The sequence below is a fragment of the Uloborus diversus genome, chromosome 7 (assembly GCF_026930045.1).
Source record: "Uloborus diversus isolate 005 chromosome 7, Udiv.v.3.1, whole genome shotgun sequence".
Taxonomy (NCBI): Eukaryota; Metazoa; Arthropoda; class Arachnida; order Araneae; family Uloboridae; genus Uloborus; species Uloborus diversus.
Window position 1 is genome coordinate 79,005,964 of NC_072737.1, and position 16,608 is coordinate 79,022,571.

The following is a 16,608-nucleotide window of genomic DNA, read 5'->3' on the forward strand; positions in this document are numbered from 1 at the left end:
AGAAACAATAACTCTAATCAGTAAGGTCTTGTCGCTACTCGTGATTGCGAAAAGCATAATTTGAATTCAAAGTTTCGGAATTCAAATTAGAATTAATTGGGGGAAGTAGGTCACAGATTTTACTTTTTTTTAAATATTTATTTTGGTAAGTGCATTAATTCATTTAAAAAAAATTTTTTGGCAACAGGGGAAAAATCAACGATTTTTTTTTTTTTGATATGATGTATTTATTTTAATGAGCTTATTAATTTTAATTATTATTTTTTCGTTTTGAAAGCTGTTAAAGATTTTTTTAATGGAAAAAAGTGTATTAGCTGCTTTGTTTAAAAGGTTTAAAAGTTGCTGCTATTTTATTTGTTCTTTTTTTTTACGCATCTAATTTTTTTTTAGATGAGTGAGGAATATTTTATTCCTAGAAATCAGCTTAAAGTATTTTAAAAATATGTTTGAAAACATTTGCGATTTTAGCTATTTTTGAGAATATTGATCAGGTACTAGAAAGTTGTATGGGTATACGGGAAAATAGGCTCGTCTAGTTCTAGACAGAACTTCTTGTTATCAATGCATTAACGATGAGAAGTTTCTGTGCTCAGGTATTAGCCATATTACGTCTGATTGATAAGTCGGGGAAATCAAAAATGTTTTCTGGAGAAAGAGAACTGCTTGAATACGTAATAGCAGACTGTTGTATTTAGGACTCTTTTTTTGTTGTTGACTTGTGGTAGCAAAATGAATTAATGAACAAAAAGATCATTTCGACCACTCCAATTTATGTAATCACTCCACTAAGGAACAAAATTTTCGGTGAAACTTCTGATTTAACTTTATTTCAACAATCGCATTAATTGAGTTTAAATTGCGACAAATATAGTTTGTGTGCTATCGCATTTGCCATATCGTCGCCTCAGAGCAACAGTAAGACATCTGATCCCAGGAATAATAGTAAGAAATCCTACTGTTGCTCTGAAGAGATGATATTTCGTTTGGCATTTGGTTTCAGCATTTGGTGAAATACAAATTTCTTTTGAAGAGAAAGAAATGCTTCAAACGTATAGTAGCAGAAAACCGAATGTAGGGCTTTTATATAGTAACTTTCTTGTAGTTGCTAGATTTATTTTATTTATTTTTAACCATTGATACATTCCGTACCTGATATTTCTAGCTTGGCCGGGTGAAGGGTACTGTGGCGTTAAGAGAGAAGAAAAAAAAAGCGCTAAAAGTTTTTTTTTTTTTTTTTTAACCAAAGAGTTCATCTGATAGCACTAATTTATGTCTTTACTCCGCAAAGAAATAAACGCTTATTTGACTCAGGATGTTCAACATTTTAAATAAGCCAGTTTGATTTTTTTAAATTGGGCATTCTGATACACATTGCACACAAAAAGCTTTAAAAGCAAATGTACTCATTTTTGTTCACAATTCAGAAACGTTTTTGAACAGTGTTATTGCTAACTTTAAGTTCAAAGACTTGCTCTTAGTTCTTCGGCAAAAACAAAAACTTTCTTATACTCATAGACCCCGGATTATATGCACTAAAAACTCATCAAAATATGCACGCAAGTATGTGCTAATAACGCCTAAAATGAACACAGAAAGTTAAAAAGCGTGATCTCAATATTTTAAAATTTGTGCACTAAAAATGTTTACTTACGTAGAGAAAAGTTGTCAATTCTGAATAAGATATGATTGACCTTTATATTTTTTCAGTTTGTTATTATGGGGAAATTAAAGCAATTCTTTGCTCCAAAAATGGTAGGTAGGCACATTAATTACTTTTATTACAATAAATTCTTCAAAGTCTTCTCCAGTGAGATATTACCATAACCAATTGTTACTCAATATTCTTTCAACTTCTGTAAGTTTTATAGGGCAATAAATACTATTTGATGCATACTATTTGTGCGTCCAGTTCCAAATTTTTGAAAATGTACGCTTCCGTCTCTATATTCATTTCCATGATCTGATATCGAATTTTGCAGGAGTATATTTTTACTGTTTTAAAAAATTCACTTCAATCGCACAAGGTAAAAATCGAATGTCTTTTCTGAAGAATGGCATCATATTTTTGCAACCCAAAAAATTGAGTCGCTTTATCAACATTAAGCGTGTACTTTGTGAAGAATAAAATGTTTATTTCTTAAGTTTTTTAAAAATATAAAAACTAGTGAAAACTGTTTAATTTGCATACATTAATAAAATTATCTTTCTACGCATATATACAATATAGTCAAAGGATGCAAAAATATGCATTTGCATATGATCCGGGTTCAACCAATAACAATGTGAGATCTATGATAACTGATTTTTCATTAGAAATGAGTAGGGATCAGGGTTGCCAGACGTCCCGGATTTCAAGGGACAGTCCCGTACTTTGAAAAATTGTCCTGCGTCCCGGGAAACTTCCATACGGGACGGCTAAAGTCCCGTATTCTAGCTAATAACAATATTGTACAAAACAAGACAATATTTTAAGGGAAAAAATATTTAAAAAAAAACAAAAAATGTCAAATAAAGAGCAATGAGAAATACCAGTATTCGAAATTTCTCAAAAAATGCTTGAAAACATATTGTTTCGTTGTCACATTTCATAATTTTCTACAAAAATTGTATTATTTATGAAAACGTATTGTGAACAAATATAAAATAAAGGGACAAATGTCATAATAAAAAATCAATACTGGTAAAAAACATGATGCATCTATTAAAGTGTCTATAAGCCCGGAACTCATTTTAGTGCTCAACTTTCCCACTGTTTAAAATACTCTTTCCTAATTCACGCAGGTCGGTGGTACTGAGCGGTCATTCCAAGCTCGTCAGCTTGCGAGATCGAGATTTTCGCTCACGTGATCGTTTGTAATGTAGAAATGTCGCAAAGTAGTGTTCTAATCTACTCGAACCTCGCCGCAAGCTAGGTTCGAGTAGATTAAAATGCTACTTTGCGACATTTCTACGTCGTGAGCAAAAATCTCGATCTCGCAAGCTGACGAGTTTGGAATGACCGCCCGCGTCACACACCTCCTCTAGCTGTCTAGAAATCTTTTATCTTCAAACAGTTAGGTCTGTTGCATGTTATTTTTGGATAAACCCTTTTGTGTGTGTGTTTCTTTTGTATTGTATGCATTATTATTAATTTAAAGCTAGTTGCAATTTTTTTCCGAGAGACCATACTTTTCCAATATTAAAATCATTTTCTCTTGAGCAGGATAGGTTTTTGTTTGCTTTTTATTAGACCTTTGATTTGAAATTTACAATAAACTTAACTAAATAACTACAGAAATGACATTTAAATTTGAAATATACCTTTTTGGTTGTGCACAGAGGTTCCGATAGCAGCGTTTACACTTTTACTTTTTTGAGCCAAATCGGTGTAATTTTCAATGACGACTAAGAAGCATATTTTTCTTGATTAGGTTCGATTCGATCGAATTCTATCTACCAGTGCCGTAGCGAGAAATTTTCTTCTGGGTGGAGTAAAGCAAATTTTTGGCTGCACTTTTGGTTAATAGAATTGGTTCAAATCGAATCATCAATTATGTTAGAGTTGAATATCCCCCTGAAATGATGCTATGAATGGATGACCACTTGGTGACAAATTGAGCGATAAAATATCTCACTAGGCACTGTTTCTAATTTGTTATTTCAGTATGATTTTTCGGAAAAATTACTTCTGGAATAAAATTTTGTGAAAATCCAATCATTGGGTTGATTAAACGCCATGCAGCGTAACTTGCTTTCTTTTAATGGCATATTCAATTCGATGGAATACTATCTACCAGTGGCGTAGTGAGAAATTTCAACTGGCTGAAGCAATGCAAATTTTTGGCTGCGCTATTGGTATATACAATCGTATTCGATTCGATCAAATTCTGTTTAAGTTGAATGTGCCACTTAAATTTAAAAAGTTTCCGTTGTACTTGAATTTTTTTTCAATAATGTGATTTTCTTTCAATAAAAACATAAGTTCACAGAAATTCCTGGTCAAACTGGCTTAATTGTACTTTGAAATGCAGAGTCCTTTTTAAAAAGTTAAATTGCCTCAAGGAAGAAATAAGTTCCCTAATGCAGCTAAAAATTAAAACAAGTATTTAATTTGCATTTTAAACTACCGCACTTAGAGCCTCTGAATTCCTATTTTGCAGCTTATTAAGCACATCTTGTCGTAAAACGAAATATTTTTTTAATTAACATATTTGACATAAATCCACATTTTAAAATGAACATCATATTTGCTGGAAGTAGTATTGCGGAATCCTCATCGTCTTTGGGCAAAAGTTTAATCAATTGAGTGTTGGTCAACTTAGACTTATTTTGTTTCTGTCGAACGTCTAATTTAATTTCGTGTGGAGGGTTCATTGTTTCAAGGCTTTTCAAAATACGAAAAAAAAAATGAATTTCTGTTTCGAATGTCTGGTAATTTAAATGCAAACGTTATCAGGAAAAACACTCTTGCATAACTCAAGCTTAAACAGACATATGTTCATTTCTTTTCAGTAAAAGGAAATCTTGAAACGCATCTGCAGAAATCGTTTACAGTTTTACTACTAAACAGTCATTAAACTCAATGTTTTTTTTTGAATTAATTTATTTAACACACATATACAGATTTAAAAATTTACACCACGTTGCTGGACAATTGTATTGAAGAATCCCCGTTTTTACATACAGGTCGAGTCGATTGCAAAATTCCATAAACATTTAATTTATGACATTTTTAAACTTTATTAGTTGAACACAAATTATATATGTCAGCTTTATATGCACCAAATTCTTGTGGATATTATTTTTCTAGAATGAGACCCCCTCCTCCCTTCCCTTTTATCATCAAATATAGCTGAAATGTTTTAAAAGTGTCGTTGTTTTTTTTTTTTTTTTAAATTTATGGCGTGATTCTCCGAAACTCCTTCTTCTGACATCTTTAAATACAGCTTGAAACTGTACTTTTAAATTAAATTTTAAAACATTGAGGTGGATATCCCCTTAAGTCATCTAAAGATGTTCTTGATTCTTCACCTCTGAGTCGTTCTCGGAAGGGATCATTCATGGAACCTCTTACCCTTATTGTTTATTAAAGACGGTCTAAAACTGCAATTTTAAAACTTCAGTTTAATTCAATTTTGCGGTAAGCTCCCCCCCCCCCCCCCCGATTACTCACCTTTACATCACCAAAGACAGCTTAAAAGTTATTTTCAAAACATCAGCTTCAACATATATCTCGAGAAGTTACCCCTACACCTTTGCCCTAACATTAAAAAAATGGCCTAAAATTGCGTTATTAAAGCTAAAATCGGAGTTTTTCAAACTAAAAGCCCTGAAAATTCTGAGTATCTCAGTCTGTGCCCCCCTGAGCCTCTTCTTTATAGTGTTAAATAGATTGCATGAAATGTATGTATATTATTGAAATATTTCTTTAATAACTGCAGCAGAATGCACTTTTTACTTATCCAATAATTACACGTTTTTCGTCAAGATATTCATCATATGTTTTTTAATTTTAGTTCAACAAGCTGTACATTTTTTATAAATAGGACATGGTCATTTTTCAAAATATAAATTTTTTTATTAACCCGTTGAAGAGCAAATTGAAAAATTGATTTAAATAAGAAAGAAAATGGTAAATTTCTCAGAATTATCTTCTAAACCAGTGGTTTTAAACCTTTTGTTTTCCAGTCTTATTTTTGAACAATTTCAGGCCCGATATATATAAAGAGACACACACATACGTTTATACAAGCCTATATAAGCTTTAGTAGTTGTAGAAATCAGACCAAGATAGCTGATATAACTTTTTGCATATATTTTGAGCTCAGATTAGAAATTCAAACCTCATTTTTTTTGCTTAACTATGCATTTGTGTTAAATTTAAATTGTGCGACTCAAATTTCATGAATTTGCAAGTCAACATCAAGCAACTGCTATCTACTACGTTGTCAGTACTTTAAATGACAACTAATGATTTATCGTCAACGTTCCCAAGAAACTGCTAAGGTTTTTTGAAATTACATACCAAAATAAAAGTAATGCATTTTTACACATTTTCTTGCTCCTATATTTGCTAACGTTATATTTTTATTACTTTTCAGGACACCTTTGATTGCTTATGAAAACCGCTTCGCTGAAATTGAAGACAGTTTATGTAACTTACCTGATGATATCAGGCACACACTTGGAAACCAATATCAAAAAAGACTTGAAGCTCTTTGCTATCTATATTGGAAATCATCAACAGTAAAACTTGACGCTGTCCTAAACGACCTTGAGGCGGCTGTTTGTTTGAAGTATCCAAGCTCTGTGTATAAGCCAAGTCGAAATTTTTTTGTAAAAATGATAATTTATGTTTTTGAACGCCTCCCCATGGGAATCTTAAGTTCTATTTTTGATTTTTACCTATGGGCACTGATCCCACCACTAAAAGGGAAATGATTTTATTTTATTTTTATTTGCAAAGATGATTTCTCAATTGACCTACATAGTTTACTTTCAGCGAATGGTAATATAGAGTAAGGAACTTTGATAGGAGTACGACAGGGACCTCATTGACTGAGAGGTGAAAAGCAACTGTTCCGGCAGCTGGCTGCGCGCAGTAAAAAAGTGGTAGGTTCGACTCCCTTTTTCACAGTGGATATATTCTCCTTGTCTTTTTAATTCAAAACTTCCTTTTGTTGTTTATGGAGGCAAGACATTTTGTCTGCAGTCTGCTGATGAATGTGAAGCTGTTTAGTTTCTTGTACAGTAAATAGTAAAACAACAAAGTAGCAAATTAGCATGTTGAGGTGGGACATTAAGACTACAAAAATTAAAGAAAAGCAATTAAATTTTAAAACTTCTTTGAGGTTCAGGTAGACAATTATATCGTTTTCCTTTCTAAGCAAAAACGGATTAGCCAGATGGTAATTGATATATTACAGTGAAAATAATTTAAAGACCTGGCATCCAGTACTCAGCTGCTAGGCTTGACCTACTCTCATCGAGTTTCAAATATTGTTAGAGTAAAAGTTGTAAATAAAACGCGAAATTAAGAAATTCTATCTCTTTCACGTGAACTAATCAGGGTTGCCAAGAGTTGAAAAGTGCCTAAAAATGAGTAATTTTCCCTCATTGAGTTTCCGAAAATTTTTATCATAAATGAAGAGATCAAAATTGAAATTAAACGGTTTAAAGGTTGCCTACCTTTTTAGGGCTCCTAATCAGGGTTGTCAGAGGCTAAAAGGTGCCCAAAAAGGTAGACAACCTTACTTTGGCGTTTTATTTACAGCTCTTACTCTTAATTTATGACAACAATTTCCAGAAACTCGGTGAGGGGCAAATTATCTTCCTCTTTGGGCACCTTTTATCCCCTGACAGTTCTGATTAGGGACCCGAAAAAGGTAGGCAACCTTACTTAAGCGTTTTATTTTCATCTTTTACTCTTCATTTATGATAACAATTTTCGGAAACTCAATAAAGGGCAAATTACTCTTTTTTAGTCACTTTTCAACCCTCGGCAACCCTGATTAGTTCACGTGAAAGGGGTAGAAATTCTTACTTTCACGTTTTATTTATAACTTCTGCTATTCATCTGTGGCAGCAATTTTTGGACACTCGAGGAAGGTAGGTAGGGTCTAGTGGGCTCTTGAGACTATCTAGTATTTAGCGTCGATATCTTCCACCCTGGTGAACCGAGCTCATTCTCCGGCATGTTAAGAACCTGCCCCCCCCCCCCACTCTCGAGCTATGTGGTAATTCGGTTAAAGGGATTCACCAAAAGATGAGGAGCTGTAAGAGAAACGAAAATACTAACGTTGCTATTTTTGCCCAATTTTTATATAAAGTCCTATAGGTCGGAATAAATTGGGGAAAAGGAATAAAATTTGATGAAATGGGAACAAAATGAAAATCCACCGACATTTTACAAGTTTTATGCAGGGTCATTGAAATGAGGAAATATAATTAATATATAATTCTATTATGTGATATTTCTATTACATTATTTATTGTTAACAAATTATTTTCAATACAATGATTGTGTATTGATTACTATATTATACATTCATAAAGAAACTGTTAATTACTCTTAAGTAAAACTAATGTTTGGCAATATTTGTCTGTAAAAATGATTAAATACTTTATGCGGCGAATAAGCTGTTGAAAGCAATTGCATTTTAGTACTGCATACTTATTTTAAAAAAACAGGGGAATTTTCTCAAAATTAAAAAAAAAGAAAGGAACAAATAATACTGTTACATAAATCAATTATAATTAATCAATAACTTAAATAACTAATAAATAATAATATTCAACAAATAAAAAAATGGTTAATTAAACACAAATATTGTCACAGTTTTCATGAAGTTATATTGAAATCTAAAGTATGTGAAAATAGTATAAATAAATTTGTACTATCAAACTTTTAAATGAGTTGATCGTTTAAAATTTTTGTTGGAATTAATCAGGGGACCGAAAAGCAATGTCGTATTTCTTTAAACAAATACATTTTTAAAAGTTTTTTTTTTTTAATTAACGATATTAATTATTATCGTTATCAACATCCTTTTACCATTCAGCAAGCAAATTTTCAATTCCGGATATATAAAAATCAATTGATTTTGGAACAAAATATCTGGAATGGCATCTTGGACACTAACCAAGTTTTTGTCTCATAAATAAGTGATTTAGCGGTTGGAAGAAAGGGAAATCAGGTCGTGAAACTTGTGGCGAGAATATACTTCCGCTATTATTGGCTGAAAAGAAGTGATCCTGAAACATGATAATGCAAAAACACACTGCTCAAGACGAACCCTTAAAAAATTAACGAGCTGTGGTGGGCTGGTTCATCCTCACCTGACACTGCAACATCTGATTTCGCTTTGTTCCAATTTAAATGTAGCAAACAAAACTTGAAAATTTGTCCGATATCCAAACATCCATCTGCAGATATTTTGCTCAAAAGCCGATTCATTTCTAGCTATCCGGGATTGAAAATTCTGTGCATTACGTGGCAAAAGATTGTTGATAACGGGGAAAATTATACTGTTGAAAGAAAAAAAATACAAAAAAATATTGGTTTGAAAAAATGAAACAACATTGCTTTCCATTTCCTCCCTTTCCTTCCTGATATAAAATATAAATTTAAGAACGTTTTTGAAATTTGCATTTGTAAACATATTAGTTTTGGTTAAGTTTGATTTAGACACTAAACCAAAAATTTAAACAAATATCATACGAAAATTTGAAACAAAACAAACAAGTTCAGCTTTAAATTCATATTAATGTCATTACAAACACGAGTTTTATTTCAATACAGCAGTTTCTTTGCTAACATCAGTTTTTGTTTCATAATGTAACTTTTAATAATTGCGACTTTACATTTAACAACTTATCTCAATAAAAACAGGAAAGAGGAAAATTCAGCTTTCTTGTCGTGTCGCGAACACTTTCTCTTAGTACAAAGTAAAAAATAAAATATTTTCTAACGAAATATTCTTTGTTGAATTTTAGTTTATTGAAAATGTTTTTAATCAAATGAACGTGTAAATAAAAAAAAGAATGAATAAATTAATCAATAAATAAGTTGGTTATTAAATGAAGGAATTTTGGTAAGTGTTATAGTAAGTGAATACGCAAGTGACGTATAAATAAATAACAAACTGTTTCACTCTGCGCCGCGTGCATTTATCCAATTGCACAAAACATTTAAAATAAAAATTAATCTAATATTAAATACATAAATTCTGCTCCCAATATTGGTTGGCCCGAATTAATATTTAAAATGGTTATAACAAGAAAATTTTCATTTCAAGACAAAAAAAAAATTTTTTTGACGTACAACAAAATATTACAGTATGAGTATCAATTTTTGAAAATGCTTGCATTATTACATGCTTTGATCCTTAGAGTAAGCTTTTTCCTAACTGAATAGGCTACATGTGTTACTACATTGTTAAAATATGACCAGATAGATGACGCTAAAAACAGTAAATCAGGGTTGTCAACCTTAGAGAAACAACTTGAGCAGCATTTGAGGTGATTTTGAGGAGCATCTTACAACTTTGCGGAGCAGTTCAATAGTGTGTGCAAAATTTATTTATTTTTTTTAAAACTAAATACGTACTTATTTCTGTTTTATTTGGTACGCCAAAATATAAAATGCTAATGATATTAATAAATTATTTCTAAAACCTATGTCACACTTTGATTGTAAACCTAAAACAAAGCACAATGCATGGGAAATAGTAGTTTAATACGTGTGTGATGTGTCTTCCATCTCTAGCTGTAATATGGCGCCAACGAATGGCGAAATTTCGCATCTCTTACTAAAGGGTCGAAGTTTCAATGCTTTCAATAACAGTCTGAATCGCAGTTTTCAGGTCTTCGATGCTCTTGGGGTTTCCAGCGTAAACTTTGCCTTTGATATAAGCCCACAAAAATGAATCGCAGTGGTTCTCGTCAGAGGAATAGGGTGCCCAATCAACTATCATATTTCTCGATTTTGGGTACCCTAAAGCCGCAATCTGCTCATCGAATGGCTCTTCAAGCAAATCAAACACTCCATTGGTATGATTTGGCGGTGCGCTGTCTTGCATGAGCCACGTGTTCCCGAATTCCCGCTCACTTTGAATTGCTGGAATGAACTGATTTCTCGACAGGGTTTGTTACGATTCGGCGCGACCGTTTCGGCGCGGCTGTTTCAGCGCTGACCGATTCGGCGCTGTCCGTTTCGGCGCCAGTTTTTTGCATTCTGAACTTTGTTTATTTTAGAAATTTTAGTTCAAAGAAGAAAAAAAGATTTCTGGAAGAAGTATGTGAATTTGGCGCTATAGAAGTTAGTTAAAATTTATTTTAAAAATTACAGTGGAGGAAGGGGAAGAGGAGGCATATGTGTTAAACGTATGTTTTACTGCGACAACATGAAGAGAAATATCTTGAAAAATTAGCAAATAATGCCAGTACCAGTCCTACCTCTATCATTTTTTTTTTTTTTAAATCAATTCTGAGCTGTTTTGTGCTTCTGTGGTGATTAATTCTTTGTTGTAGCAGCTATTGGAAATAATTTCATAAGTTTTCTTCACGTGAAAACACTTTTCAAACTAATCAAAAAGCTCCACTTAGCTATTGCAAACTCATGTATGGACATCAAGATAAATTTAAGGCAACGTTTGATTTTTTTATTGACTAAAAAATCATTTATTTTTGAAAGTTAGTTCTAAACACTAGTATATTTATGTGATCGATTTATAAATTTATTGCATTTTTTTTTTAAGTTTTATTATTATTATTATTTTTTATTATTGCTTTTAATTGTTACCAAATAGTTAGTCGACAGTTCAGTGCTATAGAACATTTACAGGAACTAAAAAGACACAAAATATTTTATTTCAATTTTATGAAAATTTAAAATATTTTTTTATTCATTATATTATGCTTTTATGAAACTTAAAAGCAATATATAATAATAATCTTTACATAATAAATATTATTTGTATCCTTTAGTTTTATAAGTTTGTTTTTTCTCGTCTATCCTGTGTTCAAAGCACGCTACACAACTTAAAACTTTATAGAGAGCAGGGTTACGGGTATTTTCTCAACACGTTAACTTTTTCCAATAACAAATATAAAATATTCATCTTATTATTAGTTGACAGTTTTTAATTTTTTACAGAAAAGATATTTAAGCAAGTGCACAAATTACATCTTTAAAAACAAAATACATCTTTAAAAATATTACTTTATAAAACTTTTTTTACAAAGCTTAAAAAACAAAAGATATCTCGAATTTTGAATCAATGTCTGGCATATTTGTATGCAGACAATTTCGATTTTTGAACAGGTTGTATTGAAATGGGTCGCGCCGAAACTTTCGCGCCGAAAGGCCGCGCCAAAATGGCGGCGCCGAATAGTCCCATTTCGGATAAGGATAGAGTAATCCGCGAATTTCAACAATGAAACTTGCGCCACAGTATAATTTCATAATATGGTTGGTAAGGTTTAACATGCAGGGAAAGGCTTTATCGCGACAAGGCTAACTCGATCTGGTAACTTAACTGTTTTACTGGTAAGACTGTGTCATTTCAAGGGAATGAAGAAACGAAAAAATGGTCAACAGTGAACGCTACCGACTGGAGTTTAGGGTTAATTAACTAGAGTTAGGGTTACAATTTCAACAATCAAAATGTCACCAAACAGGCAATGGCTTCGTTCAAATGTAGAAGCAATTTTCACCAATCATACCTTAATGGGCGATTTTCTAGTTTTAAATAATTAGCACCAAATCACCAGAGTGCTGCGAAAAAGGTCAAATCATTTCGAGCTCTTGAAGACGAAAAAAAAAAGACTATTGTCTTAGAAGAGCTCTAGAACCTGCTGGAAATTTCCTAGGGGAAGGTTAACTGCTTAGATTTTGCTGTTTACTTCTTTTATAACGATAAAGGGTTGAAAGGTCATTTGTGATATGAAAAAATGTTTAGAAAGAGATCCCAAAAGTTAAAAATTATTGGTCTTTTACTATCGTGTGTTTTTCCAATTAACATGATTATATTGTGTGATGAATAATTGCCTTTAAATAATTTATAAAATTGATGACGTCAGCGTTATTCGATCAGTGAATTCGCTATTATATATATGAGGATTTTACACATGAGATAGTTAAAACAAAAGCGGTAAAATTAAAAATTTGGAGATAATCAGTTCAAATGGTGGTTATCTTTTGTTTTCGGGCAAGAGATGGTACTAGTAGCGATTGGTGGGTGCTGCTATACGGCATGGTTTAGAAAAAAAATTAAGTAAAAGCCTACCTAAGATTTGAACTTTAAACACGTTTTACTCGTAATTATAAAAAGTCCACTTGCATCCAATTGCTTCTCACTGCTTCATATGGAACTTATTTTATAAAACCAGGGTAAAGTCAAGTTTCTGTGAACTAAACTTTCTGCTGATTGATATGTTAGTGCCCTTGAAAAAAAAATCATATCTGATTCATGTTCATTTATAAAAGAAATCTACCATCCTATCGTCTCCTTTTAAATAAAATCGTTCGAGACCAATTTAGCTCGAAAAGTTCCAGAAGAACAAATAGCAGCTATAAAACATATCTTTCCAAAATTGAATGTATTATTAGCTTTAATTCTTCTGAAGATTTAACTCCGGTATTGAAGATAAATTTTCTTTATTTCGTACATTTTAGAATAAATTTTGAAATACGTCTTAATGCATTACATTTCTATTATTTACCGAATTACAACTCCATTAAAACTGGAGAGAAAAATAAAAAACTAACGACGCTAAAACGCAAAACTATTTCTATTATGTATACTTATTTATCATGTTTATTGAAACTCGCACAGAAAACTCAAAACAAAAAAAAAAAAAAATCGAACGGAACCTCCGATAGACAAATGAGGCAGTGAGAAGCAAAGGGATGTAAGTGGCAAAATTAAAAATTTGGAGATAACCTGTACACATGGTAGGAGAACCTCTCCACTGTCTTGGGGCAAGAGATGGTACTAGTAGCCCTGGTAATTGCTGCTATACGGCATGATTTAGAAAAAGTTTCAATGAAAGCCTACCTAAGATGTTATCTTCAAGCACGTTTTACTCAAAACTTGAAAATGTCCACTTACATCCCTTTGCTTCTCACTGCCTGAAATAATAATTTTTACTTACAACTAAGATAATAAAAATGAACTTATTTGATATTTTTGAAAATTCCTCTTTTGGACTTTTTCTTCTGATCAGGAGGCAACAGGCGAACACACACATCAAAACAATGTGTTTTATTTTCCTAGATTATAATTGTTGATAAAAATTGGAATAAAAAAATGAACATTTTCAAGTTAAGGGAAAATTCTTCAATGTGCATCTGAACCTCACCCAAAATACCTGTCACCAAAGTTTCATGCATCTGAACCTTTTCATCTGACACGTAGGCTACCAACAAAGACACGTTCACACACACACACAGACACAATAACTCTCTACTATGTATGTAAAGATTGATCACACCTGTCTATATTTTCACACCTGTATTTGCAGTGTAGACACAAGAGCAAAGAGTTAATGCTCAACCCAACTTGGCAGTGCTCAAGAAACAACGAACATTTTTGGGCTACTAACAAAGGTTGTTCTTCCACACGATGGAGGTAAATTTTATGTAGATCCCAGATAATTTAACCAATGTATCTAACTTATCGCAAACTATCTAGCTTGACGTTAAATATTATTGCTTAAAAGAGGAAAAGTATTAAATTAGAGAGTCAAGTATTTTATTAGCTGCTTCAAAAAGCATTTAAGATAAGAGAGCAGTTATCCTGAGGTAAATGAATAATTATGGAGGAAAATGTTTGCCATTATTGTTACGTAGCGTGCAAACAGTAAACTATATAAGAATCAATTTTATTGTCTTCCGTAGTTTCATTTATCGCAAGATGAAAGATTACGAATTGAAATTGTTGTTGCTTCGAACTACAATTGGGAAAATCACCTGGTTAATTTAAGTCATATTTTTCTTAATACAAGAAAATGGTATTTCTCCGCTTATGCAATACATATTGTTAGTTAAATCATCATTTGAGTTTGGTTATAATGTAAGTCTGACTTCACTTCGTCAACTTATTTCAATAATTTAATAGAATTTTAGGCAACAGAAATTCACGTATCGAAGAAGAAAACTGGATATATTTTCTTTCTTTCTTTTTTCAATGATTTTTTTTAGCATAAGTGAAGGGTCAACGGAAACTGAGGAACCCTCTGGCGTAGCACAGTAGGGAATTAGAGCCACTTGTATACCACTCTTTATAAACGCACAAGTAGCATTTTTGCTCCTAAAATTGGGACTGGAGAAGCAATGTGTGGCGGTGTTCAACATGGAGTCAGTGGCGGATTCACGGGGGGGGGGGCAATTGGGGTGATCGTCCCCTCCAAAAGGTTTGAAAATTCAAAACATTTTTTTAGGGGAGACCACCGAATCTCCACTCCCCCCCCCCCCCCCCCCCCCAACATCACAAAAGTCACCTCCAGTTTAGGTTTTAGGACTCGAATCCCAAAGATTTTCCAAGGAAGAGTCTCCTCCTCCTCTTGTCATCGTTAGATCGTCTAAAATTTTACGCTCTTGGAGCTTCAAGTTTAAAAAATTGTCCTGGAAGGTTTCTTTCAACCCATCCCTTCCCCTAACGGTATCAAAGTTGAGCTACACAATCGTCTTTTTGAGACTCCAGTCCCGAAAAATTTCCAAAGAAAAAGACTACATAATCTCTCCCCTAATATCATAAAAAAAACGTCGAAAATTGCGTTTCAGGAACTTCAATATCAACGCATTTCCAGGGAGAGAGTTCTGAACCCTATGCTTTCACCTTTTGTCATTAAAGAAGGATTAAAGTTGCGTTTTTAGAAATTCAACTCTGGAAATTTTCCGCGGAAGAACCTCTATCCCACACCCCCATTTAAGATTGTCTAAAATTGTACCTTTGGAAACTTCAATATTGAAAAGTGGAGTTAAAGTTCTTCAACTAAATCGCTTGTTTTAATGCTGCCAAATATAGCCAACAATAGCGTTTTTTCAATACTCCATTTCTGATCAATTTCCGGAGAAAGGTCCCCGAACCTCCGATTACCAAAGTTTGTTCAAAACTACGTTTTTGGACTTCAATTTCAAAAAGTTCCGATAGTCCAATAGTTCCGATCCCGGTCCCTTCCCCTAACGTTTTAAAAGATTTTCTTCGCTTTTTTGGGGTGTGTGGATGTAAAGAGTGAGTGATGTGTCTATGGCGGGGTTTGATCAACAGACTTGTGTGATGCTAACCCAGTACTTTACTGGAGCCAAAATGACCTCAAGGCTCTGAGGTAAAGATGGGTTGAGTGCTCTCTGAATGTACACTACATAACTTCTCCTAAATGATGGAGCGGGGAAGCGAGAGAGCGATATTTGGATCAGATGGGGCGCCGAGAAATCAAGCGTTCAGGCGTAAGCAACGAGATGTGCCTGTTGCTGCTTTACAGGGTGCCATTTTTTGAGTAGCTGGGTCATCAACACGTGGAATACAAACGAAACGGGTCCGTGGCAATGTTTGATCCATGGACCTTTGTGATGCTAACCCAGTACTTTAATGCTGAGCCAAAAGAATACCAAGGCTGGATAGCTAAGAGCTCTCTAAATGTACGCTAAATGTTTTTAGGACTTCAGTTTCAAAAATCATCTAAAACTGCGTTTTGGTCCTTCAATATCAAAATATTTCGAGAGAAAAGTTCTGAACCCATGCTTTCCCATAATGTCACTATACATGGCACACAATTGCAATTTAAGACTTCATTTCCGAAATTTGTTTGGGGAAAAGCCTCCGAACCGCCATTTCCCTTGCATCATTAAAGATCCTCTAAAATCGTATTTCGGAACTTCAATATCGAAATGTAACAAAACTGTTGAAGCTTCAAATTTCGATAAATTTCCGGAGAAGATCCTTAAGGTGTCCCTTTCGTCTTTATACCAAAAAGATCGTTGAAAACTGCGTTTTCAGAACATAACTTTTGGAGGAGAGCCCAGTGCGGATCTTCGATTTTTCTGAGACGGCGCAAAAACTTGATACTGCCACCTTAACTTTTCATTCTTTGTATTCAAATCACTAGTATCATTCAATTTAACTC

The 16,608-nt window shown here is 33.1% G+C and overlaps 1 protein-coding gene across 1 annotated transcript in view; it reads left to right on the plus strand.

The window, feature by feature from the left end:
* LOC129225675 (17-beta-hydroxysteroid dehydrogenase type 6-like) overlaps positions 1–6,939 on the plus strand; it is a 34,085-nt gene extending 27,146 nt beyond the window's left edge. The window contains exon 5 of the mRNA XM_054860149.1: positions 6,081–6,939. Coding sequence (XP_054716124.1) covers positions 6,081–6,420 — 340 coding nt within the window. The 3' untranslated portion in view covers positions 6,421–6,939. The remainder of the gene's footprint in view (positions 1–6,080) is intronic.
* Positions 6,940–16,608: the final 9,669 nt, after the last annotated feature.